Genomic DNA, 24,333 nt, shown 5'->3' with positions numbered 1-24,333 from the left:
ACTTGAAATTTAAAAACATGTTATCCCTACTTTGGCTCAGACTAACATAACGACAGTCATTTGCAAAAGTAGATACATTGTTTTTGATATTTTAAGTGTCTCAGTGTTTGTAGTTTTGATTTTCTTGTTTCAGTATTTTTTGAAACATTAAAAACTTTCTATATTACAATAATTAGCTATGCTACTTATATATCAATCCACACTTGTCTTTACAAAATGTATAAATTTATTATACATGTGTGTTTCCTTTTCATTAGCTATATTTTTGTGCAACAGCAATACCAAGCATAAGGCATATATATACCTCATTCAACTTTATTATGTATCAGGATTTCTATCAACCTACCTTTGAATGTAGTTTTATGTCTGACGTAGTTGATTGTCTTTTCTATATATACAGACACACATGCTTGTCTAAAAAAAGTCATTTACTGAGATGAAAATTTGTTGAAACAGTGAAATTTCGATTTACTCCATAAACACTTATTTTGTGATTTATGCAGCTTTATAAGTAGAACAAACTTCAGTTTTGCTCAGCCAATGCTGTGAAATATTCATTATTAATATTCATTTTGAAAGCAATTTTTATGGCTGCCTTTCATCACTGTAATTAATGGTAACAACAAGCCAGAATACAAAATTCCAATCTCTTCTTGCTTCACTGAGATATCACTATAATTGTTCAACCTGCACAAACACTCCTCCATTAATGTCTCCTGTTTTTTCAGAAATATTTATAATTTTGATATTATTACTAGACATGTTAATATGCAATAGGAAAAGGGTATATTCTGAATTACATAAATCAGATGGATTTTGTTTCATTTCAATACTTAAAACTGATAGTTAACAAAAAAGCTTGAAATGTGTTAAGTCATTTCTCTGACCAATGTTGGAATTTTTTAAAACCTATTTATTTATAAGTTAGTTATAAGTTAGAAAGCCAGAGAATTTATAGTAGTTTGTGGACACTAATAAATTGAGTAACAATTTTGTTTTTTTAAAATTCATATTTGAAAGCAACATAAATTATCCTTGGACAACCAACATAGTGTGTGTGTGGGGGGGGGGGTAATCATGTACCTTGTTATACATTTTAAATAAAGGTGTAACTAAAATGTAAAAATCAAAAGTTCATTAGGTTAGATGAAAAAGTAAAACCTTTTCATGATCATTCCAAGATGAATGCATGAGATACGACTGGTTTGACTTCACATAACATAATTTGACACACTGTTTACCCTAAGTTCTCCCTTTCCTTCCATTGAAGACAGTTCAAAATATAGCAGTAATACTATAAACAATTAAAAGGTTAGACAGCAGAAACCTTTACGAATAAACAACTGCAACTGCTTGTTATATTGACAACAACCTGATATTCATTTAGGAGGTTCTAGAAGTTAAGTATATTAAATATAAAAAGTGTAAGGCGTAAAGAAGTTTTTATTCTTAGCACAAAAATCATCTTTCACTGAGACTGATTCAGTGAAGGTTTTGGAAATTCACAGACTAATTTTTAGTAAACATACTTTGTTAAAACATCAAATTTATGTACAAGAGGCTTGTGATGTTTACTAAAGGCCTGCCCAATTTCCTGAAGATACAGTTACTAAATTCGGAGTTATAGTACATATAGTTTTATGATTACACAGTAAGTCAAAGTGATCAAGCCTATGGTCCACCATTTAATTATTTTTCTCAATCATAGCCAAATGGGCTCATTTATATAATAATAACAATAAAATTAAGATTTATTCCTTTACAAATTTTAATTTCTTAATTTCAAGAATAAATATTTAAATAAATTCTTATTCTTACTTCTATATGTCACATGACACTTATTTTTTACAAATTACTCATTTAAGCATTCCTTCCACTCCTGTTTGAGCTTCTGAATGTTAATAGAAATTATAGACTTTTTATGCAATTGTTGCTGAAACATGGAGATATAAACCAGAAAGACAAACCCACTTGCCATGTCCTCCTATTACGTACTGTCTTTCACAAATATCAATAATTCTCAGACATTCGCTATTGGATTATTTATAACAAACAGAAATAAAATATTTTATTAATTGATTTCTGTAAAGGCTAACTAACACAGATAACAGTGTTTAAGTTATTCTGCCTACAGATTCAATCTGGCTATTAACAATATCAACTTGACCAGGTAAACAAATTATTTCAACACATTTATAGCTAAGTTAGAAAGACAGTTAAATTATAAAATATATCTAAAATTGTATTTTTGTGTATATTATTATTTTGTTTTAAGTTGAATGTTTTAATAAAAATTCAGTGAAGTATGAATAACAACTGTTTTCCATATCAGGGTTAACTTTTACTAAGAATTTGAGTGTAGAAAAGTATAAGATCCATCTGTAAGTACTAAGTTTTTTTTTTTTTGTGTTTTTACTTAGTGTTATGAAAGTAACTGAAATGAAAAAAATAACAAATAAAAATTTTATCAGTACAATACACATGCATTGCTTAGTTCAGTATTATGTTTATTGTAATTTCAGTTATGTGCTCATTGGGCAATTTCTCACTTTTGTTACATCAATTTATTAGCTGTATCTAAATAATAATGAAAGAATAAAATTGTTATACATTTCTATAGTGGTTACAAGATCAGTAAAATGGACAAAGTTCATAACAGCAATTGAGAAGAATAAATAAGCTAAGTTATAAGGTTTTACTGAAGAAAAACTTTTGATATTCATTTACGAGGTTATGGAATTAAAATATGGAAATACAAGACAAATAACATATTTTTATGAAATCATCTTATACTCAGACTAGTCAATCTGAGTCAGAAAAAACTATATTTACTGACAAATCCTTAGTAGAAGCACTTTATTTAAGTTGGTCCTATTTATTAAAAGCTTAAACAATTTTGTGGATATATAAAGTAAACTCAGAATTATAAAATTTAGAGTATACATTAACCATTCAATATGGGTTTGGCCAATGGATGGACCCCAGCTACAGATACTGCACATTTTTAATTGCTATTGCTAAGAATATATTTTAATACAGCAATACAAATTCTTCCTATTTTTTAGTCTACTGAATGAAAATGGACCCTTAATTGTTTTTTTAGAGTTTCTAGAATATTTTTATGTTTAAGAAAATTTAACACTGTTTTTACCTTTACCCCAGATACCTGCTCCATGTGGCTCAGCTCAGCATATACATCTTGTCGAAGATAGCTAAATGTGGTGATGGCCTTGTGAGTGATTGGTTCAGATTCCCGCAAGACCTTCAATAAGTTTATTTGACTGTGAAGTCCTTGAAGTGGTGCTGGATGTTCTTCTTTTGGTCTAATTAATGATGAACAACATTCTGTTACTCCATTTAGAGAAGATATATTTCAAGCTGTATTTATTACAAAATTTATTAAAATGGTTACAACTGACTAAAAATTAAGTTTTGCCCAGCTTATCATTATATGTATTTTAAGTACATATAATCTTTAACTGATTTTTAGACATATCAATAATTTATAATCTTACATTATATTAAACAAAGTAACACAGAGGCAGGCTGGTCTAATAGGACACCAGTAAGCTGGTGCATTTAATAAATTCTTAGAAATTTAATTTCAATTTTATTTTTTTTTAATCAAATGTTTATCCATATAAATTATACAGACACACATGCAGGTTTTTGACATACACAACTAATTAGAATTTATGTATTCAAATTTGATATGTATATTTACGAAAAATTATTTCTGAAGCACTGGACAATATTTGAAAGCACTACTTTTGATGTCTGTTGTGAGAGAAATTGTACAGGTACTTAACAACGCCACCATACAGAACAATTAATTACTGCTGCATATCCAGGATTAAAATAGTCATTTTGGAACATTAAATTATCCATTGAGCTTTAACACTGAATTAAGCCTGTATGCCTATTAGACCTATGTTAATCAAAAATGTACCGTACACAACGTGTACAAATTATTGGGCCACTATTAGTAACATATATTCTAAAGCTCACTGCTTTAGCTAGGACTGAATAAGAATTAAAAACACTTAAAACTATAGTTTTGTCCTAGTATATCATGGACTTATCACTAACAGTTGATGATAAGCCAGACCAGATGACATTTACTTTTGTTGTTGTCAATCATAATCTTTTTTCATTACATCAAAAAAAAGTCTATCTCATTGCATTATTTTATTTTGTTTGCATATACACACATATATATATAAGCAGATAACTGTGACATAGGTGACTATGAATGAAATGCAGTTCCTTTAGTTCTTCTTTAGCAGTTCTTTTTAAAATATGAAGACAATTTAATGCATTTCCAACTCAGAGGCCCATCAGTAATGATTTTGTTACATATTTATTAATGTTTTTGACTCTATCCTCACTGTTGTTTTTATTCTTTTTCCCCCATAACTTTCTATCAAATGTAGGTACATGATCTCCTACTATCATTAATACAATGCAAGCACCCACTATATTTGTTAAAATATAAGTGGGTGTCACATAATACAGTCAATGACTTAAAAACTGAGGGGGTATGATTTACATTACAATAACACAAAATGTTAAATGATATTTTCATTTAGTAATAAAATTAAGTCACACTTACACTGATAATAGCTTTCTATAGGTGAGATACCACTAAATTAACAAGTTAAAGTTTTGTTACAAAACCTTTTGTAGAAAAAGTTCTAAAATCTACGTATAAAAATCCAGTCCAGATTTTGGCAGTAAAGAATCATTTAAAACACAATTGAAGACAGTTCTGAGGTTAAGAATTAAAAGAGTTCAATCATCTCTCAAGTTTGATTATTAAAATGTATCTCAAGATGGCTGGTATGGGTATTAATACTGTTATTAAAATAAAGTAGAGAGCAATGTTTTGACCTTCTTAGATCATCTTCAGGTTAAAGAGTTTGCAACTGCTAACTGGCACGTCTTAGGGATGAGCGTGTAAATGGGTACAGGATTGTTATGTTATTTCCCTACGTATTATCTGGGTGTTTTCTATGTTTATGTTGTGTTTATTTGATTTGCAATGTTCAAAATTGGGTGAAGGTGTTCATTGAATCCAATTTCCATTTTTCTGCTTGTTTCTCTAATACAGAAGCCATGGCAGTTGTTCCATAATGTTAGTGTAATTGTTACATAATATAGACTTTAGTGTTTACTAGAATGTTGAGTTTTGTTATATATGCTCTCCAAATGTTGGCTATTTTTTTGCTGATATCAGGAATATATAGTACGCAGCAGTGTAAAATTTTGTAGTTTGTTGTTTCTTGGGATTTATTATTGTTTGTTTGTTGTTGATCTAGATGTATGTGTATAATTTTTTCAACGGTTTTTGGAGAAAACTTGTTAATGAAGTGCTGTTTTATTTTGTTGATATCATTAATTTTATTGGGTGAGCACAGTTTTGTGGCTGTGTATGATTGGTTTCTTAATATGTTGAGTTTTTGTTTCATGTGCTGAGCCCCAGGGAATGTATAGTCCAGTATGGGTGATTTTTCTGTGGAATTTTGTTTTGAACTGTGTATCAGTTCTTGTGATCTTGAGGTTGAGAAATGCTATTTATTTAGTTTTTTTGTGTTCACAGGTGAACTTCATGATGAGGTGTATCAACTTCATGTATAATGGTGAATGTAAGGCTGAATTGAACACTTGAGATTCAATCTGTGTCATAAAAATATTGGCTAGAACTGGTGGCATGGGATTGTCCATACTTAAGTTATTTATTTTTTGGGTAGTTTTGGTCATTGAACATAAAGTTAGTTTTGAAGGTGCTGAATTCTATAAGGGTTGCTAATTGGTTGCTGGGGATGTGTATCAATGGGTTGTGGCCTTGGATATAAAGTTCTAAAGCTATCATGCAGGCTTTGGTAGATGGGACTTCTCTGAAGAGGGAAATCACATCAAAACTGGCCATTAGTACCAATACCAGCAGTCTTGAGATATTTTTTACTTCAGGTGAGTTTCTCGTCATCACAAATGACTATTAAAATGTTACATGCTTGATAATATTTTAATGCAAAATACTGATGCAATCACGTACAAGGTCTAATCAAAAAGTTCTACGACTTCTTTTACAGGTGTCAGTACAGAGTCAGTGAGCTTCACTGAAGTGTGTACAAAGTACAAATAGTGATATACCCCACAAACAACCCATTTCTCCAGATCTTATACCTGTGTTGCAATAAACGTGCCCATGTTGTAATAAAAATGGACAGAAAAGAAGAGCCACATGTTCGCATCAAGTTTTGTGTGAAAAATGGTGAAGAAACAGAAATCTTCAAAATGTTAAGAACTGCCTTATGTGTCTGTTTAAGTAAGGCTGTTATTTATCACTGGATAAGAAGCTTCTAAGATGGCTGAAAATCAGTCATAGGTGACCCACGTTCTAGGCAACCACTGGCATTGTCCACTGATGAAATGGTTGCTAAGGTGACAGAAAAAATTCAAAGTGATCAACTATTAATTATCTGTGAAATTGCTGATGAATAGGACATTTCCTTTTGACCGTGTCAGGCAATTATAACTGAAAAACTCTGCATGCATCTAGTGTCTGCAAAATTTGTTCCATGGCTGTTGACAGATGACCAGAAGTTTCACTGTTGACAAGTGTGCAAGGATCTCAAAAGGCTAGAAATTGATCCTAATCTTATTAACATCATTATTACTGGTGAGAGTCATGGGTATACGGTTATGACCCTGAAACTTCAGTCATCTCAGTGGAAGTCTCCATCATCCGAAAAAAACATGACAGCCTCAATCAAATGTGAAGACATAGTTGATCGTGTTTTTTGATCTTTGAGGTATTGTTCATCGTGAATTCGTACCTCATGGCCACACAGTTAACCAGGCCTTTTACAAAAAGGTCTTAATTCACTTGAGGGAGAAAAAGTTAGAAGAAACAGCTGCCAGGTGGAGAATGGTCACTGGTTTCTTCATGACAATGTGCCTTCACACACTGCTGTGTCTGTTCAAGAATTACTGGCAGGAAAGAAATTACATTATTACCACACCCCTGTATTCTCCCAATCTTGCCCTATGTGATTTTTTTTCTGTTCCCAAAATTAACCTCAAAGGAAAGAGATTTGATGATATTCCAACCATCCAAATAATGTGAAAGCAGAACTTAGTCGCATAATAGTTGAAGACTTCCAAGGATTGCTTCCAAAAATGGCAGGACCTTTGGAACAAGTGTATTGGCTGGAGGAGATTACTTTGAAGGGGATAGCATATAATACTGATGTATGTACATTATCCTTTGGGATAAAAGTGAAGTCTTAGAACTCTTTAATCACACTCATATATGGCTTGTGTACTAAATTATTGTCAATTAGAATTCACAGCCTTATTAACCAAGCTACCTGACAAAATGGCATCGCCTCTCCCCAAGTTTGCGAGCAAACATCTTTGCAGCTTGCCATTCTGATATATTGTTTCCAAACCAGATGGTGATTTTTCGGAACTGTTCCAGCAAAGGTAATACCTAGATATATATGTATATGATATACATTATGCACTTTAATAATCAATTCATTGCAGAGTGTCATAATTATAAATACAATAATAATCATACTTAATACTTAAAGATTTACTCTGATTAAGTGGACACATTTTCAGGCCAACAAAAATGAAATGAAATAAAACTTGCAAAAAAAATTGGTAATATAAATATATTTATTACATGCAAATCAATAATAATATGAACTTTAATATATCAGTTTTTATGCCTTAACATCAAAATAATCATATTATCTGGTAATATAAAAATTTTGTGTTCATACATTGTGGCAGGCAAGTTATGATTACACTATCTATTAAATTTGACAGTTTCGAATTTGATAAAATGGTAATAGGTTAATAAACAGATCAGAACAGAACTTCAAATGCCTTAGTTACGTTACAATCCGAGAGTTTATGAATAGTAATGTTTCTGAGGTAAGACTGAGAACATTTTATTAATGTTTATCTACTTTTATTTGTTTTATTTACTTTACTAAAAAGAATGGAAAAACTTGTTTTCCATAACTACTTTGTATAAATCTATGGGCGTGTATATGTCAAAGAACATACTAACTGTTGTTTTAGTAATTTTTCATCTTATACTCTCTTCTGAGACTAGGCAAGATATCTTTTCTTTTCACAAGGATGAACAAAGCAGTGTTTTACCTCTTGAGGTAATGCCGCAGTTCCACGAGGTAGAGCTATAGCTGGGACGTTGGTTTCTTGGGACACACTTAAAGCATCCAAAGGATTTGACACTAGAACTATTTCCTGCTGGTTTTTACTAACTCTGTGCCAACCAAACAATCCCAGAATAATCTGTCTAAAAGATGTTCAGATAAGGAATATTGAAGGTTTATTTTAATACTTTAACTAACTTTTAACAAGTTCTTCTTTTGGCCATAGGGAGATATTTATCAACACAATAAATATTAGGTAATAAAAAAAAGGTACTATTATTCTCATGATGAAAATCACCTCATGAAAACTGACTCAGTAAATGCACATACAATTACTTTGTTAAAAAGTCTGCTTTTTTGTGTACAACATACCTGTAATGCTTACTGAAACTTTACCAAAATTTGTAAAAGTACACCAAGTAAATTCAGAATTATAGTAAAAATTAATTCTACAATATATTCATCTTTCATAATCTAATTTATATTAATCTCTGAAAAGTCTTACTTTGGAAAAAAGAAATCTTCTGTTTCCTCTGCTGCAGGTTGCACATGAGAATATTTCAGTCCAAAAAGTTTCCGATCTGGACCATAATATGGATAAACAAGGGCTGTTCTCTCTTTGTTCACTCTAACATTGAAGTGGTTAAATGCTGAAGCTGATAACCTCTAAAATATACATGTAAAACAACTTTATTTGCAACAGTGACTTACTGAAATAATATATAAATAAAAAAATAAACCTTTATAGGATCACCATACAGAGGATTGTCAGTATTTAATGCACCATATCATCATATTGATAAGCTACTCCTATGTTTTGGTTGTAATATACACAACTTTGGTTCGTGAGATAATGTTGCATTTACAAAGAGGTAAGGCAAATCTTTTCATGCAGATAAAGCTCATTCATAATTGTTTCCTTATCTTATGCAATATGGAAAAATATAACACTCAAAATGGTGTAACACACAGCACCAGCAATATATAAATTGATGACAAAACAAAAAGCCTAATATAGTTCAAAACAATAACAAAAAGTTATAGTTGGATACATTAAATGAATATTTTTAATGAAAATGAGAAATACACCACCTACAATGACTGGAAAGTTCATTCTTAATGAAGTAGCAGTAATTTGAAGATAGCTTTCTACATTCTGCTGGAAGAGATTTTTACCATATCCTTCCCAAACAGACTAGGAACTGAGATTAATTAACGATGGATAACTCTGTTCTGCTAACAAGTTGAGCTAGTTGAATTAAATTAGACTTGAGCCAAATTTCTGCCTCTGGTTTGCAAATATTTAATCTTGTCAACATAAGAAATAGTTGTAAAGATGAACGTGTTAGTCAGATGGTGTGTACAAGAGTATGGATATGAGATATTAAACTAAAGTGGAAAAAGGCAAGCAAGAGTGTGCAAAGACAGTCTTATAATTAACCACATCTGAATGATGCAAAAGAATGCTAAGTTGTTTTCTTTTTAAAAACAGTACTTAATATATTTTAGATTCATAACTTTAATTTTGACAGAAAAGCTGCAAAATTTTATTTTCATTCCAAAATGTGTGCCGACCAAGTAAAATACCCATTACATTAATTCTGTTCTTCCTCTGTAGTGTTTTGTATTCGTACATTTTATATACAAATATTGTTTATTTAAATTTTAGCTTATCTTATGTTTCAGCTCATTCAATCAAGGCCTGGTTCTGCTCACGTTTGAAAGGGCAAGCATGTTTGGTGTGACAGGGATTCGAACCCGCGACCTCCAGATTACGAGTTGAATGCCTTAACCACCTAGCCATGCCAGGCCTCTCAACAAGAGATTGGTGTGGTACACCCATACACTATGCACCAATCACAACATACTTTTTCTATCAATAACAACTACCATGATGCTTACAATGTGCAATGTTTACCTACTGTTATAAAGCGTAACTTTTATAAAGGGTGAATCTATTGTTAGATTGTATAACAACGCGGCCATGCAAGGCCACTGAGATGATGACATAACCTACTAAAATAATGCTATTTAACACACACATTTTGTATTGCTGGAAACTATAATGTATATATTTTTTCAGCACATCTGTAATATCAACAAGAATGAAGCATAAAGATTAGTTATAATAGCATTATACAACTTGATCACTAACAGTCATTAAACATATTAATTATGCAACTTGATCACTAACAATCATTAAAAATATTAATAAAGAAGTTTTTGAATGGATATTATTTTTTTGCTGCATGTTGAATGTTATATTGTTACAAAACATTAAGCCTTTTCATTTAATTTCTACAATACACATTGATCTATATGTGTACCTAAAACAAAAATGGAAGACTCCTTCAATTATGTATGATTAAAATCCACCAGTCAATATTTATGTTTGATTGGACACAATATGAAATGTATTTCCAGCCAGCAATATCTAAACACTGAGATAACCTTTAAATTGAACAGCTTTACAATGCGTTGAAAATCTTCTCTTGATAATTCTCCAACTGGTTGAAGGTCTGTTAATCTTTCCTGGATCTCATATTCAACTTTCCCTGTCAAAAAAATCCCTGCTTCTTCAACAACTGGAAGGTTTTGTCTACTAAAGAAGACAAAAAAGGATAGTATACTGAATAATTATTCTACTACAACTGATAATATTAAATGCATTCAGATATGTGTAAACAAAGAAACATACACACAAATAATTTTCCACTATGGTTTGTAATGTGATAAGTGTACAAAATAAGTTGAGTGTTGTTACGAGATCTGTTTCATTTTTGCATGGAAAACATTGTGACTGAAGTCTTCATAGGAGGTTCAAATTTGTAAATGTGTTCCAAACGAAATATTTACACATGATACAGCTATGAACAAGGAAGATGTTGAAACACCATCAAACAGAATACACACGGTGAGAGAGAAAGGTAAGGAGTTCTATATTCAAAACAAATACTTGAAACAAATATTAAATATGACTGTTTTCAGTGCCCCAGGGTAGAAATCACCTATGAGAAAAACAAATACAACAAGCAGTACTCTTAACACTGTTAAGTTACTCTATGTATTAAATGTTGACTAATGCTTGCATTAGAAGTACTTAATTTATTTATTATCTGTAATGGGAGAACTACTAAATGCTGTATGGTTAAATATAACAAAGAAAGATATATATGATTGAAAGGGTGCCAAAAAACAAAGTTGTGTAAAAAATGAACTAGACTGGGATCATGTTATATGAGATTTTGAGTGCTCAGAGTACCAAGATAAAGACCTTGAAAATACATTTAAGTCCTACAGCGTTGAAAACTAGAAATGCAATTCTGATTTTAATGCATCAAATATACAACTTTGTCTTTCTTGATAACTCAAATATGACACTTCACATTATGCCCTTTCCAAGTAATGAACAGCTTAACATTTATTAAAATGTTAAGAGTTTGAGCTCAAATAAGTGCATTTATCCTTTACACTGGAGTGACACAAAAATTTGTAAAATGAATAAAGAATCCAATTAAGGATTATCAAAACCTGATATAAATAATGAATTTTAATTTTTGAATCTCAAGAGGATGGATTTTGAATTTTATTGACTGATTTACTTCAATTAAACACTTAAAAATCTGGATACAACAATACAGGTTGTATCTAACGAGATTAATCTAACGAGATGAATGGTTACTTTCAGTGACCAAACAAGTACAAAAAATGATACATGCAGTACTATAAATTAGTAGCAGAAAAAAACACAAAGAAAATGTTTCAAACAAAAACTTGTATTTGACTGTATGGGAGGCTATGTTTCATTGTGACTGTAAACTGCACAGACTTATTTCTAATATTTATCCTAATAAATGTAAAATACTACCTGAAACATTTACTCTGGTAATGATTTATTGAAATGGCTTTGATTGTAGATTGGAGGTAATAATAACATTAATGACACCAGGTGGTGCAGCATTGATTTTTTTTAGGCCAGTAAAAATACCTTTGCCATTTTATTATATATATCAAAATTTTACCATTCATAACACAATTTTATATAGGATAAATTTATAATGTTGAATGTGGAGAATAAAGTGTTTATTATCTAAATTTAGGTTGAGACTTGTTGAGAAACATTACAACTAGAAGTCACTGACAAGTTTTCTCTTTCAACTAGATAATTTCATAAGTATTTAAGCACAGAATTCACTTATTATACCTTTCATCTGGTTTCTCAGCCAGTTGTATCATGGAAATATAATCCTGGAATACCTGCCATGTCCCTACCCGCCTGCAGCTGTAGCAGATAAACATGCCTAAAACATCAAGTTATACAATAAACACTCAAGGATTTCAATTCTAACCAAATTTAAAATGATTCTTTATGTACTATTTTGTAAAATTCAACAAAAATATTTAAAGAATCATTCATCAATTAGTTAAAAAAGTGATAAATCTAGCTGGTATTCTTCAGTATCATCAAACTGAATTGCACTTCAGAAAGTTGAACTAAGTGGACATAGCAAAGGCCCAAGTTTCAGGCACAACTATTCCTAATTTCTAAATGCTGACAAGGAAACTAGTCAGTTACTAGAACTCACTACATACATGGGTACTCTTAACCAAATAGGATTGATAACAACATTTTACAGCCAACAGCAGAAAGTGTGCAGCATGTTCAATGGAATATTATTAGTTTAAATTTTGGACTTCCCCAGCTGTAGCCTTGCATGCTTTTTTCTCTTTTCTAGCTTGTCTATAGCTGAAAGTGAGAAGTACATTTTGTTATATCATGGGCTCAAATTTTAAGACTTTCTAACCCCCAGCTTCAGACACTAATCTTTAGGTCATGCCCGACACCTGGGTCTAGTTTGTAAGTTTCATTATTTTAAGATTATATAATCATCCAAACCTACATTTTTTGCATCAGTTATAAGTTTATATATGGTATGCAACCAAACCTTTAAAGTGTATGAAATTTTATAAAAACTATCAATGGAAAGCTTTGTACTTGTATTTACAGCTTCAAATATAAGCCTTCAGTCAGTACAGCAACAGCTCTAATACATCTACATCTTTGGGATTAACTGATAGGTATCATACTGAACTTCACATAATATTGTAAGCTATAGAGTGACATCTAGATAACCTATCTTAATACACACTTAAAACTACACATATATTGAAAATGAGTGATTTTTCAACTGTTAGAGCCTTGATGACCATTTCAATAAGGAAATTCTTTGTAGCCTTTGAACTAACTCAGTAACAATCTCCACATGCAATGAAATGGATCCAGCATAGAATACAGACTAGTCTATACATTTTATTCTGTGTATAACTTAAAGAATCCCACTTGAAGAACTGTGTCTTAAAGAAACTATCTTGAAAAATAAATGGTTTTAATTTTTCCTTTGTAAAATCAAAATTTTAAAGCACTTCATAATGAAGTATTTTTGACAATTTTTGCATGGAGTGATACATATTTACTTTGTTGGAAAGCTTCAACATTTTATTTAGGATGATTTCAACTCATAAAATAAATAAATTATTAAAACTAATACTAAACTAGCTATGGCAATAACATTTCCCTACAAGTTTTACTTTATTATTTATTTTTTATCATAAATGACATCTATAATATTATTACCTGTTGTCATGTTGATGTACACTGTGTTACTTTTTGAAGGAATAGGTTTGCCTGGACAAAATGGACATACGAGTCTAAAACAAGTATGGCCCTGTTCGAAAGGAAGATTACTACACATAAAAAAATGCTTCATTTCAGAAATTGTCACTTTTGGGGACATCAATTCTGGTTCCAGAGAAGTGGCAAGGGATCTTTTCCAACAATCCATCTTGAATTTAATCTGATAAGACTTTCTAATGGGCTCTTAAATGAAACAAAACCCAACAAAAAACAACAAAAATGAAAACTATTTTAAATTTACTTATTTTATTTATTATACAAATATATAAACTTCATAGTTCAATTAGCAAATAAGGCTTTTCATTTTAATAACAGAATAACTTAGGAAAAATATTCTACTTACTGTTCTTCATGTAAATAATAAAATATGAAAGAATGAAATTAACAATTCAATGGTGGCAACTTAAGCAATAAATTTTAATATAAAAAAACAAAATCAATGTTTACAATAAACATTTTTATATTAAAAGACTACATGTTTCAGTAGAATAAAGCATTTAAAAAAAATTTTGTTTTTATCTTAAAAGGAACAAACTTAATCAAAATTTTAAATATGGTAGTTAACATTTTCCAAAACAAAATGCCTTTCTGATGGATACCTTCTCTCACAAAAAGCTTTCTGAACTTCTGCTGCCCTCTATCAGCACAAATGTTTGCTCGTGACTAACCTTGTTACTCCCACTTATTACTGCACACTAGCATGCAGTTGATCATGTGGCAACCCTCCACCAGTAGAAATGTGACACTATCTTACTGTAACTAGCACACTCTCTAATTATGCACATTACTTTCTTCGAGATTAGTCGTAACAAACCAAACCAATTCACACTGGAATTCGGGAGGACAAATAGGAAATGTGAGCAGAAGCAAACATCTATTGGGAATACAGTTTTAGTTGAGGAAAATGTTAATTTCCAATATGATATCTTACCTCTTCTCAGAAAAAGCTCAAATCCTCCATTAAACTGACGGAGGACTGGTGAGAGGATGATCCTCCTTCCATGGAACAATGGAGCTTTAGGTTAAACAGGGGCGTCAAACAGCAACTGGTTACATTGGCATGTTGGAGAGAGCATTCTTATTGACTGTAAGTCCTCGCTTGTGTGGAAATGACTGGATCTTTCAGCAGGACAACGCTGCAATCCACAATCCCCACAGGATAAAGGACTTTTTTCATGGCGAATAACGTGATTCTTTTGGACCATCCAGCGTGTTCGCCCGAACTGAACCCAATTGAAAATGTTTGGGGTGGATGGCAAGGGAAGTCTATAGAAATGGACGCCAATTCCAAACAGTGCATGATCTTCGTGAAGCCATCTTCACCACTTGGAATATTATTCCAGCCAGCCTTCTGCAAATGCTTATATCAATCATGTCAAAGCAAATGTTTGCAGTTATTTGCAATGACAGCTGTGCAATTCACTACTCAGACCTCTTGTTGGGCATTTCCTACTCTTTTTAGGACTTCTTTTTGGTATGGTCTTAAACTTTTGACCAGCTAGTATTTAGGCTAATTTCATAGTGTTCACATTTTCCCTATTAAAGGCTAAAAAAGTTTATTTTTATTTTCCCTTTCCTTATTTTCATCTTTTGAAGCTCTACTGAAATAAGTGGTTGAATCTAACAACACAAAATGCATATTTTTTCTTTATGTTCATTGGCCTTAAGATTTTGGCCAACAGTGTATCTGTTACCATAGGAATATGTGAGAGATCAAAATTTCTATCTCATGATTTAATCAGTTTAATTCAGTTCAAAACTGAATACAAAAAGTGGCTTGAACTTTTGAATACCCGGTTAAAATGATTAGCTTGAAATAGGGGTTTAGTATAATGTTCATTATTTAGTAACTAACCCTAGGATACAAGTGGATAAAAGTGTGCACATATCACACCTTTTTACAGTTAAGTTCAAAATCTAAATTACTTTATCCTCAATGCATGTTAATAAGCTTTGCATCAAAAAACAGTTCATATTTAAATTTTTATATTTATCTAAGGTTTAATTTTAAAAGGAAATACTTAAATTCTCAAATTGCAATTCTCTGAGCCACATAACATGGTGTTGTTGTAATTTTTCATTTTCTTTCTACTTATTCTTTATTTAGGGATTCAGATTGCTCAATAAATTCAAAATGCATACTATGAATAACTATAATAAAAAATTTAATTTTATAAACACAAGTATGAATCAATGTATGTAAACTAGCTAGTTATACTAATATAGAATATTTTAATGCTACAAAAAGTGAGCTACTTTGTTTTTAATATTTTAAGTGTCTCAGTGTTTGTAGTTTTGATTTTCTTGTTTCAGTATTTTTTGAAGCATCAAAAACTTTCTATATTACAATAACTAGCTATGCTACTTATATATCAATCCACACTTGTCTTTACAAAATGTATAAATTTATTATACATGCGTGTTTCCTTTTCATTAGCTATATTTTTGTGCAACAGCAATGCCAAGCATAAGGCATATATATACCTCATTCAACTTTATTATGTATCAGGATTTCTATCAACCTACCTTTGAATGTAGTTTTATGTCTGACGTAGTTGATTGTCTTTTCTATATATACAGACACACACGCTTGTCTAAAAAAAGTCATTTACTGAGATGAAAATTTGTTGAAACAGTGAAATTTTGATTTACTCCATAAACACTTATTTTGTGATTTATGCAGCTTTATAAGTAGAACAAACTTCAGTTTTGCTCAGCCAATGCTGATGATCCCCCCCTTCATAAAGTAATCAAAGGAAAATCATGAGATGTGATAAGGAATTAAAAACAACATACAAGTTGAAGACTACACTACTATTTTTGCCCTTTAATAACATATTGACAAAATATAAAGAATGGGAACTTGGAGGTCCCCCTCCCAAAAAACAGAAATAATGGACCCTCTTATCTATAATGGCTAGGGCACAACAAACCATAAATGGGAGTTCAACCTCAATCAACAAGATCACATCTGGAATTGTAAATCAAGTCTACAATAGGAATTGGGTTTCCCATAACAAGAATTCTTCCCTGCACACCATCAACACAATATCCACTGAAAACTGACACCTGGCAGATGGTAGGAAGGAGGAGAATCCAGATGAGTGCTCATCTTTGGTCCAAAATCAGGAGGAATTGGGAATTTGGTCATCCAGTCCTCAGTAGTAGGAGGATGCCCAGCATTACACAAGCAGGATGTCATGTATCTTGTCCAGTCACAGGGTCACAGCCAACACCATACATGCTGGAAACTGACATCCAGAGGATGGTAAAAAGAAGGACTGCAATTTCAGGGTCACATCTCTAGTCCAAAACATGGTGATATTGGGAATTTATCATCCAGCCTATGGCAGGAGGGTACCAGCAAAACACACAAGAGAGGACTAGTATGGCTGTATCATCTCTGATCAACACTCATTCCTCAGCTGGAAGGACAAACTGTACTTTTTATTTTTGCAATTTTTCATTTACACACACATATGGCAGAGTGCTACATCCAACTCCTGGAATTGTACATCAGGTCCACAGTAGTGTGTCATATCACTGCCTCCTGCAGAAAGCCACTGCCCTACTCTCAAACTGAGTGATATTATTAACACTCAGGAGGACAAGCCTCCAAGGTCCACTACCACATGTCTAGGAACTGATAAATGTCAAGGGCTCCCATGTTCCACTGAAAGAAAGAGGAAAATAATGCATTGGAGAATCCTGAGAACCACAGCCGAAAATGGCAGGCATATGAAATGGCAAAGTCAACCCAGAAGGGTGACAGAAAAAGGTCACAGGAGAGGTGAAAATTCTACAGAAGAAACAAACAGACTCAAGAACCCAGGAAGGAAGCAGTGGATATCATATACCCCAAAGGTTTGGACAAGACCTCTGAAATGACACATGACTAAGGAGGTTATTTCTGAGGGAGGAAAAAGAGGCCATCCAAACCCAAAACTAAACGATCACTGAAAACCTTGTTAGGATAATCTTCAATGTTTTGATTGTAGCATGAGTGTGTTAAACTCCCAACAGACCAGAGCCATCACTTCATGGACCAAGAATCATGGGGTTGACTTGTTAGACATGGTCAAGAATTTGGATGCAGTAGTAAGAACAGTCGTAGACATGCCTACCAAAGTTGAATAAGAAGATAAAATAAATTATAGCTCTCCCAGAAACAGAACAAAAATATAAAATGAATTAACTAAGAAAAATAAAAACATGTTCATAGGTTAATTAAACCATAAGCAAAGAATGTCTAAACAGTTCGACATCTAATTTGGAAATGATTAGCTTGTACTTGATTAGAGAGGGCTCTAGATAACAACAGGTGTAGTGTTGTCTCATGATCATCTGTATGTCAGTATGCAATAGTGGTGGCAAGCAAAAAATTATGCAGACAGAGAGAAGAAAAATTTGTGAAAAAGGAGGTAAGATAATGTATTGCAAGCAACATTTTTATGTGTTACTTTTTTGATCAGAAAGATTCAGAATGAATGACTTATTGTTTCATATATCTGTGCAAAGCTATATTAGTGATCCCTAACTTTGAACTTATAGACTAGTGGGAAGGCAACTAATTAAAGGCATTCACCATCAACTCTTAGCTATATTACTCAAATAACAGAATTTCACTGTTACTCTTATAATGCACTCATGACCCAAAAATGAAGAGAATGATTTTCTATTTCTTATACAATGAGAGGATGGAAGCCACAGACCTTGAGATTCACAGTCTGAAATACTAACCTCTCGGTTATGCCCAGCCTAAATATACTAAGGAGAGAATTTAATGACTTAGGACTTATTTCCATTGATGAACCTAACTAACAGGAGCAACCAGATTCAAGTTTTTAAAATTCCTATGGGTGGGAGTGAGGTTGAGTGGTAAATTGATAAAGTTGAAAGTAGGGGAATTAAATATGTAAGGTGATATTTTCAACAATTCCACATATAGATCTAGATCATTTTATGTTACAAGCCTTTTCATGAGAAAAACCAAACAAGGACATTCAATTGCATCTCTAAATCATACATCTGCTTAAAGTGATGCATTATGACACGGAAATAATACAAAAACATTTACACTTTGATGTTATGAATATCTGGATTATATTAGCAATGTGTTTAATTTTATTATAAGTATAAAAAAAGAACAAACTAGACAACACTAGTTTTTAATTTTGATTTTCTTTAAGATCATCAGAATCATCTGAGTCGATTGTATAAATTTCAGCAATGATATTTTTCCTTTTCAGATCCCAATTCTAACAGGCAGTGTGTAATAGTGTTTAAAAATACTGGTACAATCAATTTTTTTATTAAAAAATAATTAAATTTGCATATTTTAGCTTTAATAATAAAATCCATGATCAGAATAAGAGTTAGCAGTGGTTCAAATTTTGTATGGACAATGTTAAAGCTGCGATTGAAAAGTTTTGATTCTTTTTTAGCATTTTAACTAACTGGTCTGCCACCTTATTTGTTACTGTCTTCTCATATTTTATATAAGGTCACCCTAATGGGCTTAATGACCTATCATCTTGTTCTTTATGTTTTATACAGCAAGAATTTCAATAGGCTTTCGAATTTCTTGCTAATTGTCATGCTCTGTACAGTTTAGCTTTAATGAGCCAAGTAATCAACTTTTCTCTTAAATAAAATTTGTTAAATAAAACAAAGTGGCACATTATAATATCTGAAATAATATTGATATATTGTAAATCTGTTAAACTATTGAGTTTAAAACATGTTTATATGTTATAAATTAATTGAAATGGTTAGATGCAACCTTTCCTGCATGTAAAGAACTTAGATGCTTACACCTATAGGTATGATCTCTAACAGGTCATTTGGTCCTTCAATGCATAATTCAATACAATCTTTAATAGGTTAAAATACAGAGATTAATATACCTGTAGGGCCTTGTTCAAGAAGATGACTAGTAAGAATAAGCATGTGCAACTGTCGATATGACCAATGACAACTATTTTTTGTAGCACAGTGCATCTGTGTCCTCTGAAGGCTTGGCCACTGACTGAACAAACGAAGAAACTTTGTTGCCATATTCCCACATCATACCTTCAGTCAAACATCTACAAACAAAAACAAATAACATTAATTACTCCAACAAGTTAGCCATAGTTTGAATCTGTTCATCCATCCCTCAATTTTAAAGCTTTTTAAATAATATATATGCATATTTTAGTGAAATTAAATAACTTATATCTAAATCAAGTTAAATGAATAAACAAAATCATAAGGAAGAACCGTGTGAAAAACAGCAAATCCCAACCTCTGATTGATTATATTATAACCATAAAATACTCAAGCCATAAACCAAAACACATATGAATTTTTTTTAAATACACTGCACATTTTTATTTTAAAGGAATTCTAGGGTACAAGCTACAATGTAGGATTATAAAATGTATCCTAGATTTTGGAAGTGACTGTGGAAGTAGGACTCAGATTGAGGTGGAGATACACTGTCTATCAGTCTTAACCTCCAATTTGTTAGTCTCACACACACAAAAAAATCATGTTAATGTGTTTTAGTTTATGGCTTGAATATTTTATGGTTATAATATATATATATAAACTTTACCTGTGTTCATACTCCAAGACTATACATGAGACATTTGCCAAAAGATGTCAACAGTTCAGTATGAACAAGTGACCACAAATGTATCGTCTTTCAATTATTTAGACATCTTTTTTGTACAATGTGAATTCCGTTACACTTCGTTCTTTCTCAGTATTTTAGTATTGTGACATAAAAACTTCACTGGCTTTGATTTATGGATTTTTATTTTACAAGATTAACTAATTTTTTAAAACTTCTTAGGTATTTTAATTTTTGTTGCAATGTTTAGAAGCCTATGCAGTTATCTAATTTTCATTATATTGATTGATTGATTGATTTAGTGTTTTATGGCACAAAGCAGCGAGGCTATCTGCGCCAGACATTCGGTAAAAATGTAAAAAAAAAATAAATAAATAAATAAATGTAGTAATAGACATAAATGGAACTGAAGGTAAAACAAAAAAGTATAAAACCAATGTTGACACCTAGTCTACAATGTTAAGATAAAAGGTAGAGTATAAGAAGTTGTAAGGTATTTACTCTAGCAAAAAGGTAATGATCATAACCCGCCAGGAAGATTAACAGGTAAGTTCAAGAACCACCGTCAATCACCTGAAGTTGGCCTTTCCAGTCCTGGTTCTGGGTTATGTGTCATAGCAGCTATTATCAAAATGTAAAAGAAAGTAAAAGTTTTAAAAGACACCAGAAAAATCGTAATAATGAGTAGCCAAATGTCCAGTAAAAGGATAAAGTCAAGTAAATGGAGTAAAATTTGTAGAAGTAATTGAAGATAGAAGCAAAACGGCAATTAAGACAGAAAATGGCGTAAAAACCAATGTTGACATCCAGTCAACAAGGTTGTAAAGAACTACCTGTAGCAGAATGGTAATGATCGTGAACCCGCCAGGAAGACTAACAGGTAAGTATAAAACCACCGTCAGTCACCTGAAGTTGGTCTTTCCAGTCCTGGTTCCGGTTATGAGTCAATATGGCCAGTACTAAAAGTTAATTAGTAAAAGTGTGAAATGATATGCAGTAAAAGTATAATAATAACTCGCCAGGATGACTAACGAGTAGTTCAAACGGATAGTTCAAACAGGAGCGTTAGTCACCTGAAGTTGGCCTTTCCAGTCCTGGTGTCGAAGTTATTTAATGTTCTGGCCATTGTCCAATGTCAAATTGAAGGAGAAAGATTAAAACTGTAAAAAAGGAACCACAATTAAAAAGGTGTAATGAATAAACATGCAACACTTAAATGAGATTAAAAAGGTTAATGGCCATTAAAAAATTAAAAACATTATCAAGGTGGACAGAGTCACCATCACCAATAACTCTGTCCAATGTTACAGATTGACCCTGGGAAAAAATATGTTTAAAATATTGCCGCCGTTGAGAATTGTAACGATGGCAAGAAAGTAAAATGTGGCTGATAGTGATTTGAGTGTTACACAAATTACACATTGGTGCATCAGTTCCAGATAAAAGAAAATGATGAGTTAAAAACTGTGACCAATGCGTAGCCTAGTGAGAACAACTTCCTCCTTCCGAACTTTACGGAAGCTAGATGGCCAAAGTCCAATTTTGGGTTTGATTTGAAAAGTTTGTTGTCACGCTGCTCACTCCAAGTGGACTGCCAGCTGGCACGGAGCCGACCCTTGAAGATAACACCATAGTCCATGTACGGAATAGGCATAGGAGTGATGGTGCTGAAGCAGACATATTTAGCTGCCATGTCTGCAAGCTCGCTCCCGCCAATACCAACATGGCCTGGTATCCAGAAAAACTGGATTGAAGTAGCTGCTAATGAGAAACGGGCCAGTCGGTTACGAATATCAGCGAGAATAGGATGTGAGCCAACGGTAGCCATTCCAAGGCAAGTATAGAACTAAGCTTAATCAGTATAAATAGTGCAGTTGGAGTACTGCTCAGCTGCAATATGATCCAGGGCAAGAGATATGGCATACAGTTCAGCAGTGAACACAGAAGCTGTAGAAGGGATTCTGCGGCAACTACTGATCCATAGCAAACCATAGCAGAGCCCACTGAATTACCTGATTTGGAACCATCTGTATAAATAGGAACTGAATGATTGTTTGAAAGATATTCATTGAATAAAAGACGGTACTTCCAATCTGGAGTATCTGCCTTTTTAGGTGACTGAAAGAAAGGTCACATTTGGGGCTGTAATAAGCCATGGTGGGATGGGCCACCTGTGGAACATGCAATGTTATCCAAGGACAGACCCATTCATCCAATTGCTTCGGATGCTAAGGCCAAACGGAGCAATGACAGATCGCCTGTTCTGAAAAGTACTGCCCACCGAGGAAGGAAAACACATTTCCAGGTGGGATGCTTTGGTAAGGAATGAAGTTTCAAGTATATTGTAAAGATAGTTGCAAACGGGCGAAGGTGTAGAGAAGGTTCATGAGATTCAATGTATATACTTTGAACTGGAGAGGCACGGAAAGCCCCAGTGCAGAGTCAAGTCCTTGGTGATGAACGGGTCCAGCATCTTTAAGGCTGAGAATTGGCAGAGCCATAGACCATTGATCCATAATCGAAGTTTCGATCTAATAAGAGCACGATATACCTTTAACATTGAACAGCGATCTGCCCCCAACTGGTAGAAGAGAGAACACGGAGGATGTTCAGTGCTCTTGTGCATTTGACCAAGCTGCTTTAAGTGTGGTATAAAGGTCAGTTTACGATCAAAGATAAGCCCCAAGAACTTGGTCTCCGGACAACTGGCAGCAAAACTCCACCGATATGAAGTTCAGGATCAGGGTGAATACCCCGCCGACGGCAAAAGTGCATGCACACAGTTTTGGAGAGAGAGAAATTAAAGCCGTCGCCATAGTCCACTTCCAGACACAATTGAGGGCGGTTTGTAGTTGCCGCCAATATATCTCATGTTTGACGACTGACATGAGATGTGAAAGTCATCGACATACAGCCCATTCGCAACAGTGAGAGGGAGTTGTTCAGTGATGGCATTTATCTTTATACTGAAGAGTGTAACACTCAATACACATCCTTGAGGGACTCCAAGTTCCTGTACAAAAGAACGGAAAGTGTCGAACCCACACCTAACCTGGAATCTCCTGTCCATTAAAAAATTTTTAATAAACATGGGTAGATGGCCACGTAATCCATATGTATGGAGGTCTCAAAACGCCATACCTCCATGTTGTGTCGTAAGCCTTCTCTATGTCAAAGAATATTGATACAAGATGTTGGCGGTTGAGAAAGGCTTCTCTGATAGATGTTTCAAGATCTAATTAGGTGGTCTGTGGTGGAGTGTTGTCGACGGAACCCACACTGGGTGGGCGAGAGGAGGTTGTTTGATTCAAGGAACCAAACAAGACGAGCATTAACCATCCTTTCTAATGTCTTACAGAGACAGCTTGTCAAAGCAATTGGACGGTAGTTTGAAGGAATCTTGGGATCTTTCCCTGGCTTAGAGAAAGGTAAAATAATAGCCTGGCCAAGCATCAGGAAAAACATTCTTCTGCCAGATCCGGTTGAAAACAATCAGGACATTAAGAGAAGCAGGAGATAAATGGTGCAGCATGTCATAATGAATATCATCAGGTCCAACAGACGCACTGGCAGACCGATGAAGGGCCATTTTAGTTCCACCAGGGTAAAAGGACGATTATAGTCAAAGAAACAGTTAGTTCGAAGGAAAGAGGTGATCGCCCCGCCGAAGTCTTGATGGCCAGGAAGGTGGAGGAACAAGCAGAAGTGCTAGATACCCGCAAAAGCTTTCACCTAGAGTGTTAGCGATGTTCCGAACATCAGTCACCTCCTGACCATCAGAGAGTAAGATCGAGAGGGGATAGAATTGTAGTGTCCATTAACCTTTCAAT

At 33.1% G+C, this 24,333-nt stretch overlaps 1 protein-coding gene across 1 annotated transcript in view; it reads right to left on the bottom strand.

Annotated features, from left to right (window-relative positions):
* The window catches only part of mtDNA-helicase (mitochondrial DNA helicase), a 43,808-nt gene that overhangs the window by 9,296 nt on the left and 10,179 nt on the right, over positions 1 to 24,333 (bottom strand). The window contains 8 exon segments of the mRNA XM_076457136.1: positions 3,152 to 3,323; positions 7,374 to 7,495; positions 8,179 to 8,335; positions 8,698 to 8,858; positions 10,644 to 10,794; positions 12,397 to 12,493; positions 13,828 to 14,070; positions 19,794 to 19,973. Coding sequence (XP_076313251.1) covers positions 3,152 to 3,323; positions 7,374 to 7,495; positions 8,179 to 8,335; positions 8,698 to 8,858; positions 10,644 to 10,794; positions 12,397 to 12,493; positions 13,828 to 14,070; positions 19,794 to 19,944 — 1,254 coding nt within the window. The 5' untranslated portion in view covers positions 19,945 to 19,973.

Source organism: Tachypleus tridentatus, chromosome 9 (genome assembly GCF_004210375.1).
Source record: "Tachypleus tridentatus isolate NWPU-2018 chromosome 9, ASM421037v1, whole genome shotgun sequence".
Lineage (NCBI taxonomy): Eukaryota > Metazoa > Arthropoda > Merostomata > Xiphosura > Limulidae > Tachypleus > Tachypleus tridentatus.
This window is presented reverse-complemented; position numbering and strand designations above follow the sequence as displayed.